The sequence below is a fragment of the Peromyscus leucopus genome, chromosome 11 (genome assembly GCF_004664715.2).
Source record: "Peromyscus leucopus breed LL Stock chromosome 11, UCI_PerLeu_2.1, whole genome shotgun sequence".
In the NCBI taxonomy this organism is placed as follows: Eukaryota; Metazoa; Chordata; class Mammalia; order Rodentia; family Cricetidae; genus Peromyscus; species Peromyscus leucopus.
The window spans coordinates 31960661-31977097 of NC_051072.1; the positions used below are offsets into that span (position 1 = coordinate 31960661).

The window sequence follows — 16437 nt, forward strand, 5'->3', positions numbered from 1 at the left end:
CTAAACTTTCCCAAAGCGCCGTTAATTGGATACCAAGTATTTACATGCCTGAGACTTCCAGGGACATTCACCTCATTCAAGTGTATGAGGTCTTTTTTTTTTTTTTTTTTTTTCTGGAGCTGAGGACCAAACCCAGGACCTTGCGCTTGCTAGGCAAGCACTCTACCACTGAGCTAAATCCCCAACCCTTCATTCAAGTGTAAAGGAGAGGGGTGGGGGAGGAGAGAGAGAGAAAACTCAAAGTGGTTTGAGACTTCCGGGGACATTGCTCATTCAAATCATCACACCTCCCTACCATTCTTTTAAGTTTTTTTTAAGTTATTATAATTATTGCTGTTATTTTGAGACAGGGTTCTTCTATGTACCCCTGCCTGGCTTTAAACTTGCCCACCACCCCTGTCACTTTCCCTTCCATCCTTAAATAGTTTTCTTAAGTTGGAAAACTTGGGAATGAGGAGCAAATTGGTGCCTTCTGGCTCCCAATTATATGGTCCAGGAGAGAAAGGGCATAAGGTACAAGTGGTGAATTTAAAAGCAGGAATGGCCCTGTGAATGATTCCGATGATAGGAATAAAGCCCAACTGTAAGGCTAGGACAAGCTGAGTGTTGATGGCTCCTCTAGGTTGGCCTTCTGGGTCTGCTGTGGAGAGATGTCTTTCCTTGGAACAAATCAATATCAGAGGAATCATACAGGTAATAGCAATACTTAATGGATTCCAGCGTACACCCCTGATCAGATGCACCTCATGCCATGGTCCTCGGCGAGACTATACCAAACATACCAACTTCCCTGACATTCTCTAACAAAGCTCTTTAATGTACTCACAGTACAGCATAGTCCAGGATTACGAGGGCATTCCCCCTTGAACAGAACAGGAGTCAAGAGCTTCAGACTTTTTTTCATGTCACCTCCAGGGTTTATTAAGTACAGCACATTCCAACCCTATTCTGAAAGCTGCTTAAGCTTTGCTCTCTGTCACACTGTCCCTGCCACCCTTTTTGGCCCTACTCATTAGAGCCTTGAGCTTAATCATCCAAGTCTGCTTGTACTGGATTGCATCCCTTCGAGTTCTGCAAGCCACAGAGTGAAACTGATTAAGATTTTACAGGCCTGGTGATTTTCCTCCTGGTATGCACCCAAAAACACGCTTTAGGTCAGGGAGCTGATGAATCATTTTGCAGGTCTCTTGTTTTCTATTTGATTGCAGAAAAATTAGGCACGGTTTTGAATGTGGACCTGTCCCCTATTATTTCCAGGATATTAGGACCATAAAGTAAAATTGTCAGAGTTAGCTTTGGCTTCTGATAAATGTAAAGTATTGATTGTATCTTCTTACAGATGCAACCGAGTTCTCCAGAGCACATTCATTCATGTGAAACTCCTGTTAATTACAGTGCTCGAGGCTCAGGGTGGTGATGTACACATTAGAATCCTAATATTCTGGAAATGGGGGCAAGTACAAGGGTCAGTGTCAAAAGTCTGTCTGGGTTATGTGGTGATCTTCAGCTTAGCTTGAGTTCCCTGAGATCCTCTCTCAAGAAAACAAAATAAGCAGAAAAGGCTGGAGTTGGCCTAAGGTTACTGGGTTTCCACTGCTGTGTAGTGGTATCATGGGGGTCTTTCACCAAACCGTCACATAAGACCTGGAGGGCGTAGATGTGGATGCTCTGATTTTTCTGAAAAGAGACTGAAGCTGATTGTGTATGTGACTTTTTCTCTGTTACCCAGCTAGTAAGTCTCCAAGCTAGCTACACGACTCCTGCTAGTCTGTAGCAGGCTCCCTGACTGGATGAAGACAGAGGAACAGATTAAGGCTTCATGTGACATTTAGACATTGATTTGAGTGAAAAATGAGGCCAAATACTGTTAGTTGAGAACATAGATGTTGTAAATCAATTCAGCTTGGAATTGTGTATAATCTTTGGCCAAATGCCTGGCTTCTGTTGTATAGAACTGACGGATTAGAAAGGGTAGACTGATCAACAAGGATTTTATTGCTGTATAGTATATACCCACTGTATAAGCAAATGACTTATGAGAGAGTAAAATCACATTGGATCATAGTGCTTATTTCCCCTCCCAAGGATGAGGCAGCAGTGATGTGGATATTTTACCTCCTTGGCATTTGATCCCCAAAGCTGGGGTTTTGGCTGGGGTTCAGCATCTGGCACTCACTTGGGTCTTCTCGTTCCCTCCCCATTCATTACAACCCATTAAGACTTGCCCTCAATTCACTACTGTGGTAGGGTCCTATTTTGCTTTTTCCTTGTTTCCATACTAAATACTGCATAATGAGTAATTTTTTGAGATAATTACTATGAATGTCATGATTGTGATTCTTACTGTATGGTTTTATGCTCTCTCTCTCTCTCTCTCTCTCTCTCTCTCTCTTTCTCTCTCTCTCTCTCTCTTTCTCTCTCTCTCTCGATCTCTCTCTCTCTCTCACACACACACACACACACACACACACATTTAAATAACACTCTTGAGATGACAGAATTAGAGAACTACTGGAAAACTGATTGGTGGCTGTGTGAAGCTAGGACCATTAAGACAGAGGGGTGACAAGTGTGTCTCTACTGAGACAACATGAGTGAATAGCTCTGGGTCTTGACTATGTAGTACATATATGTTTCATGCATGAAAAAAATGACAGCAATACACTTACTTTAATGTCTGTTTCTTGGTTTTGGTGTTCTGCTATATGTACATAAAGTATAAGCAGTAGGGAAAGCTTCATGGAAGATAAATGAATCCTTGTACATTCCTTGCAACCTTGGGTGAATTATTATTTACAAGTTCAAAACAAAATGATTGGGCTTTCTGCTGCCCAAGTTCTTTCCTGCCATGTTCATTGCTTGTTTTCGTACCTCTCTGAATTAGTCATCCATGTTATCTCCATTGACTGTTCTGATTAAATATGATTTCACATTAACATGTTTGGCTTCTTGACTTAGTAATTGAATAGCAAAATGTCCTTTATGAACAGTAGCATATCTTTTCTGTACTACTCCACTAACCCCTTCAAATAACTAATATTGTATGAGTTCTGTGTATCGTGCACTAAAATAGTTGTTCATGCTTGAACCTCAAGAGATATGCAGTCTTGTTGACAGAGATAGAAAAAGAACAAATAGGTTATCTAAATCCTTATCATCTGAAATAGGTTTGTAGATGCATCAGGGTTCCTGGGAAAGGAGTTGGGAAATTGTTGACATACAATTAAAAAAATTTTTTTTTTCTGAAGCAGTGCAGTCCTCAGAACTGAAAACCTTCTGTTTGTTATATATAATGGTTTTCAAGACTGAATTAAGAAGAATAACTTAGTTACATGCATCCATCATATCATTAGTTTTAAGTGAAATGACACTTTTTCAAAAATGCTTGTGGGGAAGCGATATTAAAATAGATGTTGGGTTTGTTAGACACTAAGTGGCAGTGTCTCGTGTGTATAAGGTCCCAAGTCCCATCCTCAGCCACATACACATACAGTTAAATTCTTGAGTGCTGTACCCGCTACAGAACATCCTCTCTAATATGGAAAGAAAACTCGGGGAAATACGAACAGATTTGTGAAGAGCCTTTGTGTATTGCCGAAATGAAAAGGCCTGCCTATAAGCTAAGGTCCAAGCATCAGTTGGGAGAGTGATTGCTTCAGGAAGGATCGGGAAGACCTGCTGGCATCCAAATTCACACCTGCATGTTTTCTGTGGTCATTAAAAAAAAAATCAGCTTTCTGGTCTGTGTGGGTCGTGTGCTTATACTTGTCGTTGTACAAATAGATGGCCATACAGGGTTGGATTTTCTTGTGCACAAGCTTGACTGTCTCCACAGTAACTTAATCCTTTTCTTTTTCCCATGTCTTTGCAGTGTGTCGTACTCAGTACACGTCTCAGAAGACTATCCAGGTATGCTCTTCCTTAAAGTTTTTATTAAGTACCTTTGATAGTTTTGATCTGGAGATTTGAAATTCATGTCCGTGCATGTCCTATGCTGGCAAAGGAGGCATAAAGTCAGAGGAAGGATCCTGTTGATTGTGAGATACTCTGACACCTGGTCCAGAATCAAATGTCATTTCCTGATGAAGGCATTCTCATGGACTCCTGGGGTAGCTTCATTTTGTCAAAAATATTAAATGCTCACTGCAAAGACACACACAAAAATTATGTTCTAAAGAAATGTGTGACAATGTCTTTGTGCCAAAGATATTGAACTGCTTATTTTTAAAAGTAAACTCATGCAGACTGATTGTGATAGCATATAACTTTGATTTCAGCATTTGGGAGGCAGAGGCAGATAGATGTCGGTGAGTTCAAGGCCAGCCTAGTTTACAGAGTGAGTTCCAGAACAACCAAGGGTATAGAGACCCTGTTGCGATAAACAAGCAAACAAGAAACCTCACATGCACACCCACAGAGAAGTGACTCAAAGAAAGAACAATTAGGTATGTTTTCCATATGAAAACACAGCCACTGATTCAGATTATAGCGATGTAGTGTAGTAAACCAAGTGGCCTCAGTGCTTAGCTCCCTCTGGTGGCAAAGAGGTAGTACTTAGGTCCCCCTCCCCCACCTCATTGGTATGGTGCTTGGAAATACAACTTGGTTCTGTATAAAAATTTAAATATTATTTAATTTAATTTCTTATTTTTAAAAGATCTATTTATTTTGCTTTATGTGTATGAATGTTTTGCCTGCATACATGTGTGTGCACCATGTGCATGCTTGTTGGATCCCCAGGAACTAACGCGGTGGGGATTGAGTGAAAATCCTCTGGAAGAGCAGCTAATGCTCTTCACCACTAAGCCATCTCTCCAGCCCCTAAAATTTATTTTTACATTAATTTTTTTTGCAGTTTTGGGGACTGAACACAGTCTTGTGCATGCTAGACAATTTCTCTGCCACTGATTTATATGCCTAACCTATCAAAATGGAATGGAATTAAATTTATTTATGTATGTGGTATTTTGCCTGCCTTCATGTCTGTGCATCATGTGCCTGCAGTGTCCACAGATGCCGGAAGAGGGCATCATATTCCTTGGGTTAGATGTTGTGAGTGACCATGTGGGTGCTGGTAATTGAAACCCAGTCCTCCGGAAGAGCAGCTAGTGCTCTTCACCACTGAGCCATCTCTCCGGCCCCTAAAATTTGAAATTTCTTAATAAAACATTGATTTTTTCATCTGTGTTCTTTTTACTAAAGTCTCCATCTTGGAGTAAGTTTGTAGTAAATTGTCAACGTAATTTCATTTCCACAAGGTAACAGAATTTAAATACATATTTGATCTACTTGATTAGGAGTTATTTTGCTGAGGGAGAAGCAAATTTGTATTCTGGTTTAAATGCTGAGACTGAGTTTTGAATTGGCTGATGCGTGTACATCAAATACACCATGTAGAATACAGATACAGAATGCTTCCAGGTGTACAGTTGAATCTAATTCCAGTCGCGATTATAGGTTACAGGGGGAAAAAGTGGCAATTATGATATTCATTCTTAAAGACTATGTGCTGGAGAAACCAAGGAATGCCTTGTAGGGACATGACACTTGATGACAGACACTCTGCATCTCACCTCTGGCAACTGTTGTTTCTGAGGAAGTGATACTAGTGCTTTCCTAGGGCTTCCGAGTGGCCGTTAGTGGGATAGTAGTTTCCCTTTTATTAAATTGTAATCCAGATGTACTTGAGGGTTGTTGGTTAATATGTTTCACTTTTCCAGACTGACAATATTATATAAAGTGGTTTGTTTGTCCTTCCTAACAGATGTGGTCCCCCACCCCACCCCCCATACACTTCCTAGAACTTCTGGAATAATTTTCAATAATAGAAAAGTTGGCAACTTTATATAAAAAATAGCATGTTTTTACTTGTCAGAAAACATCATTTTTTTTCTTGTTTACCATGTTTGAGAACATTAAGGACTATTGAATCTATTGAGTTTTTACTTTGCCTCTGTTGCGGAAGCATTTCCTCCTTTACTAAGCATCTTGATGTTGCCTGCTGGCATGGTGTGAGCTTTGGTTTGGACTTGGCCTTATAGACGTCAAGATGCTAATGGAACGGACTGGCTCTATGAGCCTTCCTAGGGCTAGCAAGCCTGTCTTTTTAGATGTGGTGAGGTACACTTAGGACACTTGTGATTTTCCTGCCGTGATTATGGATTTGTTTTATCTCAGCAATTTTTCTTTTTTTACTATATGTCTTTTTGGAAAAGTCGCTATGGTGTTGAAATGTTTGTTTTGTTTTATTAAGAGAAAAGTACTTTATCCTGTTTTTTCTATTGTAAAAAAGTCTTACGTATCTGTTTTTTTTCTCCTCCATTCTCATTTGTGTTGCCTATGTTTGTTCTTCTGTTCCCAGACTTTGGTTTGTTTTACAGGACCTTCGCCTACTTTAAAAATTCTCTCAAACAAATAGCTCCCTTTACTGTTTTTTAATGACTAAATTCAGTATTCTTGGTACTGCCCTCACTAATTTCTTCTAGTATTGTCTGTGGGCTTATTTAACTATCTTTTGAGGATGGTTTAGCCCAAGGATTAGCTCATCATCTAATCTTGTTAGCATGGACTTTTCTTTGTCCCACATGTGTACTCACTGTCCCCCTCAGTTAGGAGCAGTGTGCCACACTCCCCTAAGTTTTTTTTGTTTGTTTGTTTGTTTGTTTTCCGAGACAGGGTTTCTCTGTGTATCTTTGTGCCTTTCCTGGAACTCACTCTGTAGACCAGGCTGGCCTCGAACTCACAGAGATCCGCCTGCCTCTGCCTCCTGAGTGCTTGGATTAAAGACATGTGCCACCACCACCCTGCTCCACTCACCTAAGTTTTTAGGAATAATTTTCAGTTTATAGTTTTGTTCCACGAACTCAGGCCATTGATTGATACTCATTTTGTAGTCTGTGTCTATGAAATGAAGATTTAAAGTCTTTCATGGACTCGAGCACATGTAATGACATAGATACAAGGTAACTCTTTACAATCAAGAGAAAATGTAAAGTAACCCTCTGGCTTCTATGAGTCCTACAGAGCAGATTTCATTTTTGGTAATGGATTTGAAATGGCATATGCACCACAAGTCACCATTTAGATCTGCTAAGACCAAACTGCTCATCAGTACAGCTCATGTTTTCTCACCTCAATTAGGAGCTTTTGCCACTGTGGTGACTGAATTCTCTCATCTCTTCTCCATTCTTCTGTTGGATCTAGAGGAGTGAGGTGGTAGTGGTTTCTGGATTATTTGGTCCCCATGGCTCCAGAGCCCTGACTTACAGATGATGTATTTGAACATCATATATAACTGTGAATTAGCAACTTAAGTGAAAATTGGAATCCTAACACTCTACGTAGAGCCCTTAACGAGTAATTGTTTTTACAGTTAATAAGCATTTATATCTTGTAATATGCTGCAGTTTTTGAATTATCATGGTTTCTATATTTAAAACATAGTTCAGTGACAAAGTATCTACTTTTTGATTCAGAATCATTCCAACTTTACTACTTAATAATTATTTAATCAATCAATTCCTTAAATAATTTGAAAGAATTAATTTCCTTTAGTTTTGGTTTCTTTGTCCTTAAAAGTGCATAATTGGTTGGTTTGAAAAAAATGTATAACAAAAATGACAAAATTTGAGAGACAACTCAGGGAAAGTATCCAGACTATAATACAAAATCAGGCAATTATTTTTTATCAGTACAATTACCCTTTCTCTTAAGTTACATAGTAATAATGAATGGAACAACTTGACTTAAGTGGCCCCGTTCTTGAGACTGAGTATGGTCAGTGAGAGTTGCTTTTCTGTAGCTATCCTTTCCCATGCTAATGATCCTTAGAAGCTATGGTAATGATGGCAATGGTCTACTGAAGAGAAACGGAAATACCCACATGGTTAACGGCTTAACATAAATCTCTACATCCTCTACAAAACATGAACTTAAGAACCTGTCTCCATTGACCTAGGCATTCTGCATGAGCTTGCTCCTCTTATGAGACTCCTAACAGCAGGAACTCTTTTACTGTCTTCTGGGACCCTACTCTTTATACTGGGTTCTGGGACCCTACTCTTTATACTGGGTTGCCTTGTCTAACCTTAATACATGGGGGAGGTGCTCAGTCTTTACTGCAACTTGATATGCCATGCTGTATTGATACTCTTAGGAGACCTATCCTTTCCTGGGTGGAGACAGAAGAGGAGGGGATTGAGGAGTGGAAGGTGGGGAATAGGGGAGAGGAACAGGAAGGAGAGGATGTGGCGGGATGAGGGGGGCAAGGGGGGACAGGCTGTGGCCAGAATGTAAAATAAATAGATGAATTAAAAAAAAAAAAAAAAAAAAAAAAAAAAAAAAAAAACCCTGAGCCAGGTGGTGGTGGCACAAGCCTTTAATCCCAGCACTCGGGAGGCAGAGCCAGGGGGATCTCTGTAAGTTCGAGGCCAGCCTGGTCTATAGATTGAGATCCAGGACAGGCAACAAAACTACACAGAGAAACCCTCTCTCAAAAAAACCACCACCAGCAACAACAACAAAAAACCTGTCTCCAGGTGTTGAATGAAGGAGGAAATAAGACAAAGCCTAAATCATCAAAGAAAACGAATACCAAATACAGCACTCATGGGAAGAGTCCAATGAGAGAATTCAAGATTCAATCCCCTTGCTCTGTCTCAAGGAGTCTGTCATCTCAAATGCAATCCTTAGCCCCACTTCTGCCTAACTTTCCCATCTCTAAACCAAGATGATGCTGTCACCCCTGTGACAAAGCTTAGGGAAGAAGTAGCTATCTGAACAAGAGTGGAGATCGATTGATTAATGCAAATAGCACAGTGCTTATCGACACACTTCCTAAATTTGTATCTAAGGCTGTGACTTAGGTTAAAAAGACTCTATAGTTGGAGACAGGTTCTTTTTATCACCACAGTCAAAGCAATTAACACGTCCATCATCACCTAAGCTGTGTGTTAGATCCCCTGGAACCTCCTCATCGCACACCTTCATATTTGTTCCCTTTGACCAAGCTTTCCACTTCTTTGTCCACAACCCATGGCAACTACCATTCAAATAACACTCTCAGCTTCTTTCATACACACAAGGGCAGTAGCAGTTTGTCTCTTTTTGGCTTATTTGACTTACCAAAGATATTCACTCATTTTATTGCATGCATTCTTTCTTTCTTTCTCTCTCTCTTTCTCTCTCTTTCTTTCTTTCTTTCTTTCTTTCTTTCTTTCTTTCTTTCTTTCTTTCTTTCTTTCTTTCTTTCTTTCTTTCTCTTTCTTTCCCTCTCTCTCTTTCTTCTTTCCCTCCCTCCCTCCCTCCCTCCCTCCTTCCTTCCCTCCCTCCCTCCCCCTCTCCCTCTCTCTTTTTCTTTTTTTAATGGCTGAACAGAATACTACTTTATACATATTTACAACAATTTCCTTTTTTATTCAGTTATTGATGGATACTTACATGACTTCCTCATCTTGACTATGTTGAATAATATCAAGGTCCAGGGGAATCCAGATTTACTGATTTCATTTCAGAGGGCCTGCCCAGAGTGGGGTGGGTAAGCTCGAGAACCTAGAAGAATGGACTAATGCAGCCTCTCAGAAGCATCCTGATAAACTGTGAACACAGTAGTAATGAGGAAGGAGGCTGAATCAATGATCTTAAACTTTTCAACAGAGAAAACAATTCTTTTGAGGAAGAGTTATTGCTACTCTTTTCTTAACTCCCCAAATGGGATATTCTAAACTTGATGAGCTCTTTACTCTGCCTCTTTTCTGACCATAACAGATATGGTCTACTATATCATAATGAAGAATTAACACCTGGTACTCTAACACCCCAGAATATTCTGATTGGAGGATACTTGAGTCAAAAGCAGAATTTGAAAGTATGGCTAATCCAAACTGCAAACAAGTAGAAAATCTCTTCGATAGCCTAATCCTGCGTCATGCCACACACAATCAGCAGATTAATTTTTGAATCAAGTCTCATTGCCTTCTGGTACTTGAACTGCTTTGCCGATTTTAAAGCATTTTTTTTTTTCAGTTTAAATTCATTTCTTAAAAATGAATTAGAGACCAATTTTATCTATTATTTTATGGACAGGTCCACTTCCACAGAAAAATCCTTCAAATTGAGTCACACCCTTGAGTAAAACTGCTGTTCTGTAGTCTGTGGATGGGCTGCTGCTGTCTAGTTTATGGACTCTTCATCTCTCCCTCCAGCTGGCAGCCACCTTCTACTTCTGTTGCTCTAGTGTCTCTCTTGGCCTTTCATTTGTCTTGTTCTTTGTTTTTTAAGACCATGTCTTCTGTTGCTGAGGATGACCTAGGATTTATCTTTCTGCCTCCGTCTCTCAAGTGCTGGGAGTATAGGCCTTTGCCACCATCCTTATTCTTAAATGCTGTTTTATTATGCCTTCTCTCCTCAGGCTGTGATGGGATCCAGTGTTCTGCTGTTTATATAAGTACTTTACCTCTGATGAATTACCTCCAGCCTCTCCTTCCCTGTTTATAGGGAAAACAGAATTAGTTTGCTTGCATACAAAATAGCTTCACATCAGTAGACCAAGTAGAGTTTAAGAGAAAAGAAATATCTGGCTCTGAAGTTGGCCGTACTAGCCTTTGTCTGTCATCCCAGCCCTTCGGCGGGGAGGGGGCTCAGGCATGAAGGTCTCATGGTTGTCTTGGACAATGCAGGCAGACTTTGTTTCAAAACAAAAACAAAAACACCACCACCACCACCACAAAAAACAAAATTGAAAAGTTCAGCTATAATAGAGTTCACCTCCTATCTCCCCCTGCCTTTTTAAATCACTGGTCTGAATGCATAAAGATACTTACAGAAGAGAATCCAGAAAGTGGTCAGTATCCCCATATAAAAATAATTCATTTACACACGATCTGTTTCATGAGTTGCATTTACACACAAGATCTGCTTCTTGGTCTGTGATGTGATGGCACTTAGTAAACATGGATATGTCACAGTATCCCTTGTGGTGTCTGAAAATTAAACACACCCAGCCTGTGATAGTACTACTCAGGGGGACAAGGCAGATCTGCCTTGTTTCTACTCTGGTCTATGCCATCCCTGTCTCTCCTCTAGATAACTTAATAAAGCCATAAAGCCCTCTTCTTCATGGAGAATCTTCTGTCGCTAAGTGGAATATATAGGTATAGATATAATTTCCAGGCTTAAAAATAGTGCATTTGAAGGAGAGGGGAACCATAATGACATAAATCTATCAATTAAAAGTCAGATTCTTGTGGTAATGATACAATATTATTACAACATGTCTCAATATTTTTTTAAAGATAGATTCCTTCAGTTATCTGAGCAGCAATTGATCCATGTTTCTATTTTTGGGGGGTGTTTTATTTTTACTAAGTTAGCAGTAGTTGTGTTATAGGGAATTTGCACTTAGATTATTTTACTCTCACCTCATTTTATTGTTTTTGGTTTGTTTTTTGAGACAGGGGCTCACTGTGTAGACCCAGTGACTTAGTTACAGTTTCTTTTGCTGTGAAGAGACACCATGACAATGGCAGCTTTTATAAAGGAAAACATTTAATTGGGGCTGTTTTATAGTTTCAGAGGTTTAGTCTGTTTTCATCATCATGGGACATGGTGGCATGTGGGGAGACAAGATGCTGGAGAAGGAGCTCAGAGTTCCACATCTTCATCCTCAGGCAGCAGCAAGAGATTATATGTCACACTGGGCATACATAGCTTGAGCATATGAGATCTCAAAACCCACCCCTACAGTGACACACTTCCTCTAACAAGGCCACACCCACTCCAACAAGGCCACACCTCTTAATAGTGCAACTCCCTATGGGCCAAACATTTAAATACATGAGTCAATGAGGGCCATTCCTATTTAAACCACCACATCTAGGCTGGCCTCAAACTCACAGAGATTGGCCTGCCTCTGCTTCCTGAGTGCTGATATTAAGGGTGTGTGCCACCACACCCAGCATATATGTGTGTGTGTCTGTATTTATGCATATATGTGTTTATTTATTTGTGTGTGTATGTGTGTATACCATACATACATGTGGAGGTCAATTGTAGGAGTCTGTTCTCTGCTTCCAACATGTGAGTACTGGGGATTGAACCCAGGTTATCAGGCTTGGTGGCAAATCCCATTACCCACTGAGCCATCTCAATGGTCTGAACTATGGGACATTTGTTAGTGAGTTGGTAATCTTACAGATGCTCTTCAGTCATTAATGAGAAAAATAGATAAACAACTTTGTGTTATATTATTATAATATATTATTTGACCACACTTAAAGATCTGTATATATTGGAGAAATTGGTAAATGTATACATTTTCTTTTTCTAGAGACAAAAATAGTGAATAAGAAGTGTAAGTACTTAAAGTATAATTTAGTATTCAGTGTGTGGTACATTCGGATAAAATTAATTTGGAGAAGAATGACTCTGGTGAGACATAATAGCAGGTTGTATAACAGCAATATGGAGGGTGCAATGTCAGTTAATTACTGCCTGGAGTTTCCACCCTTCCCTTCCTCTCTGTCTCCTTTCCTCACTAAGAGTTTCGGCTTTCTTTTACTTTAGATAGGTTCTCCCTGTGTTTGCTTTCTATCGCTGTGATACACAGCATGACTAAAAGCAACTTAGGGAAGGAAAGGTTTATGTGGCTTACCTGTCAGGGGCACAGTCTGTCGCTGAGGGATGTCAAGATAGAAACTTAAGCAGGAGCAGAGGCCGGGGGTTGTGGAGGGAAGCTGTTTCCTGCATTGCTTTCCATGGCTTGCCCAGCTTGCTTTCCTACATAGCTCAGGACCACCTGCCCGGAGGTAGCACTGCCCCCACGCTGGGCTGAGCGGTCCCCTCCACCACACATAAATTATTCATCAAGAAAATGCCCACAGATATGTTCACAGGTGAAGCAAATACAAGCAGTTCTTGAAACGTGGTCCTCTCTTCCCATGTAACTCTAATTTGTGTAAAGTTGACACATTTAACTAGTACACTAAGTGAAGAAGGCTGACCTCAAACTCAATGCTTTTCTTATGCCAGCAGCCCAAGTATTGGGATTGCTAGTGAGTTGCCAGCGTGTTTGGTTTTGAGATTTCTAAAGAAATATCAAGCATCCCTTAGTTATCTCCTCAGCTGAGTACCCTACCGTTTGCAATAGATGGAAATTGAGCAGAGTGCTGACCTGTGACATGAGCCAACAGCAGCATCCGAATGACTGGTTACCTTAAGCTGTATTAGAAATGTATGAGGAGCCAGCCCTGGTAGAGAGGCCTCCTGTAAACTTGACCTTTAAGAGACAGAGGCAGGAGGATGCTGAATTTGAAGGCTACACAGGGAGATCTGTCTCCAAACCTACTCTCTAATAAACGGAAAGTGTGGTTTGGAATACTTTCTGTCCACAATCTGTATTCTTGTGAGAAGATCTGGACTCCTCTGAAATGGCTGTAACTATAGGCTTAATTTACACACAAGTTTGCTTCCTTTTTTTTCTGACTTAATGAGAGCAGCAGTATGTGCCATTTCTGAGAATTGGATTAAAGTGATGAAGTTATGTCTATTGCTTTTGTAGGGGATATATAACCATTATACGGTGTCTTTTCTCTCGTTTCCTTGCAGACAATACATATGTGTCAAGTTCAGAAAATGATGAGGACGTACTAGTTACTACAGATCCAATTCCTGTTATTTTCCATAGAATAGCAACAGGTAATGGTAATGCAATATTTTCCTTTCCTTAGCTTAAGTTTTTTAAAATTGTTACTTTGGTGCTCTTTGTTTTCAGTATGACAAACACAAGTATTTACCTCCCAGAAATCTGTTCATATACTTTTTATATCTAAGGTATGTTATTTTTTGAATAATGTTTAAATGCATCATGCCAACATTACTCTTGAAAGTATTTTCACCCATCATGATACTGCTAGACAAACTGAGTTCAGAAAACCTGGGGCACTGAAGCAGCCTTGAAGTAAATAATAAGAGTTGAAGAAATCTGTGTGCTTGCTCTTTAATTTATTAAAATTTGTATGCACAACAAAAAATCAGAAGTGCTTGTATGATCTATCTTCAAAACACCCCTTAATTCTTTCACAAAAGGGGAAAAAAGCCTACCATGTTTTTAGTCTAGGAACTCAAAAATGTATGGCAAACAATATGCTAAAATCCAAAGTAATTTAAAAAATTCTTTCTTACAGAATTAAGAAAAACAAATGATATTAACTGTTGTTTATCCATAAGATCCAAACTACAAAAGGAAAATGGGGAGGTATGTAAATTTTGTTTCATTTGATGTTTATTTTGAAATGTTTTAAATTTACCATGTATTTGGATTTGTATCTTATTTACACTACAGTTGTATATGGTGAATGAAAGGAAGACTCACAACTTTTTAAAATTTTTTTAAAAAATTTTTTATATACTGGTATTTTGCCTGCATATATGTCTGTGTAAGGGTGTTAGATCCCCTGGAACAGGAGTTACAGACAGTTGTGAGCTGCCATGTGGGCACTGGAAATTGAACCCGGGTTCTCTGGAAAAACATCCAGTACTCTTAACCCCCAAGCCACCTCACCAGCCCCTCACAACTCTTTGTATGGTACTAAGACTGACCTAAAATTAACCCTGTGGAAGAAGTTCCTGCTAAATTAATAGAAAAGAATCTAAATAAAACATCCATGCCATGTAGTTCATTCTTTATAGATAGCAATGTAGTTGAAAGAGAAACACCCACATGCCTTACATCACAAGTATACATGGATATACATAATTTTGATCATTTTTTTTTTTTACAATTCTGTTTGTAGAAGGTGTGGTCTTCTAAACATGGGAGTAGACATTATATTCCACTCACTTATTTATTTATTTATTTATTTATTTATTTATTTATTTATTTATTTTCCCCCTCAAAAAACCCTAAGCAAGTTTGTCTCATATCCTTGCTTTTTAAAATGTTTTACTTTGATCTATGGATAACTCTCAGGGCATTAAGTAAAGAAAGCACAGTGAGACTGAAGTCACTTGATTGAAAGTTACACTTACAATATGACCCTCCCTTGCTATTAGGGTTGCGCTATTCTTTGAGATCCCCCTCTTTGTCCACTGTGAAAATGACTGCTTGAAGAATTGACCGAAACCCGTCAGAATTTCATTTCATCCAAAGCCCCTCTTCTTGGTTGTCGTATTTTCCTCAGGAAGTTGAAATGTAGGTCTTATTAGCAACATGGATGGATGGAGTTCTGAATCCAAAGGAAATGCTGCTTTTTTTCTCCTCTTTAAAAGAACTTCACTAATCATGACGGTGATAGAAATACCACCTTGATTTTTCCTTGTACTTCGGCTACCTGACAGATGTTCAGCTCAGTTAATTAAAAACTCAGACATCAAGTTAAAGGATATTAAATTAAACATCCTTTTGAAACTTGAATTTCCAAACAAATCATTCCAGTATACTGAAAGTTCCCTCTGTATTATGATTCATATTTAGTTGCATAATTTGATTTTGTACATTATTGCAGTCCAAGTTTCCTTTCATAGCATTGCTTTGTGTTGGCAGTGGAAAAGGAAACTGTCTTGGATAATTAATGCAGATGAACTTTTTAATAAGAGTTGAATTAGTGGGAGCCTGTCAGACATTTTATCAAAGAGAAGCTAATATCATAACTGATTATACAGAGTTTTTAATGTTCATCAAATGTGAAGCTGCAAGTATTTACATGACTAGAAGCAAGCTCCAAGAAAGGTGTATTTTTAGTAAACTCCTCTTCAAGAACTAAGTTATCTCCCTTACTCCTTTTTGTTTTGAAGTTGTACTGCGCCAGCAGTGTGCGCCATATAAAATCCCTTCATTGTGCCAGAGCCTGTCTGTTACGGCTGTTTTCTAGTTTGACCACTGGAATTACCTTTTTTTTTTTATCACTTGAAGGAGTCAAGGCAGAACAGTACGGTGGAAGAGGACTCTGAGGGCGACAACGACTCTGAAGAATTTTATTATGGAGGGCAGGTAAGTAATGCTGCCTTCCAAAACCCAGTTTTAAAGTGTGCACAGTCGTGGGGGTCCTAGTGGAAGCCGGCAGCCTAGAAGTTGTCTAGGCCTCAGTAAGTAAGTAGAAAACACGAATAATTTGTTTTTCCACACATTTTCAGAAGTTAAGGTTTCCTTCACAGATCTTTCCACTGTGGTCATTCATTTACTGTCCTAATTAATTATAGAGGTTTTGCACCTGGATTTGGATTATCATTTTGGCTTTCACGCTGCTTGCTTTAATATTAAATTTTTGGTAAGCATGCAGGGAAATGGGTTTTGCTGTGGCATCTTCACACATTCTACTCTGCTCTTATTGGCCCTTTCTCCCTCTATCTGGTCTTCTTCCCTCAAATAGTCCCCCTTTGTTCCACCACAGTCTGTGTATCCCACTGCGCCTTCTTCCTCTTCCTCCACTCTGGCCATCTTCC

At 39.4% G+C, this 16437-nt stretch overlaps 1 protein-coding gene across 4 annotated transcripts in view; it reads left to right on the forward strand.

Moving 5' to 3' along the window:
* Positions 1 to 16437, forward strand: part of Parp8 (poly(ADP-ribose) polymerase family member 8) — a 186628-nt gene that overhangs the window by 91544 nt on the left and 78647 nt on the right. For all 4 annotated transcript variants that reach the window (XM_037209427.1, XM_037209428.1, XM_028885372.2 and 1 more), the window contains 4 exons: positions 3872 to 3909; positions 13603 to 13692; positions 14181 to 14251; positions 15908 to 15985. In XM_037209427.1, the coding sequence (XP_037065322.1) occupies positions 3872 to 3909; positions 13603 to 13692; positions 14181 to 14251; positions 15908 to 15985 (277 nt within the window). The remainder of the gene's footprint in view (positions 1 to 3871; positions 3910 to 13602; positions 13693 to 14180; positions 14252 to 15907; positions 15986 to 16437) is intronic.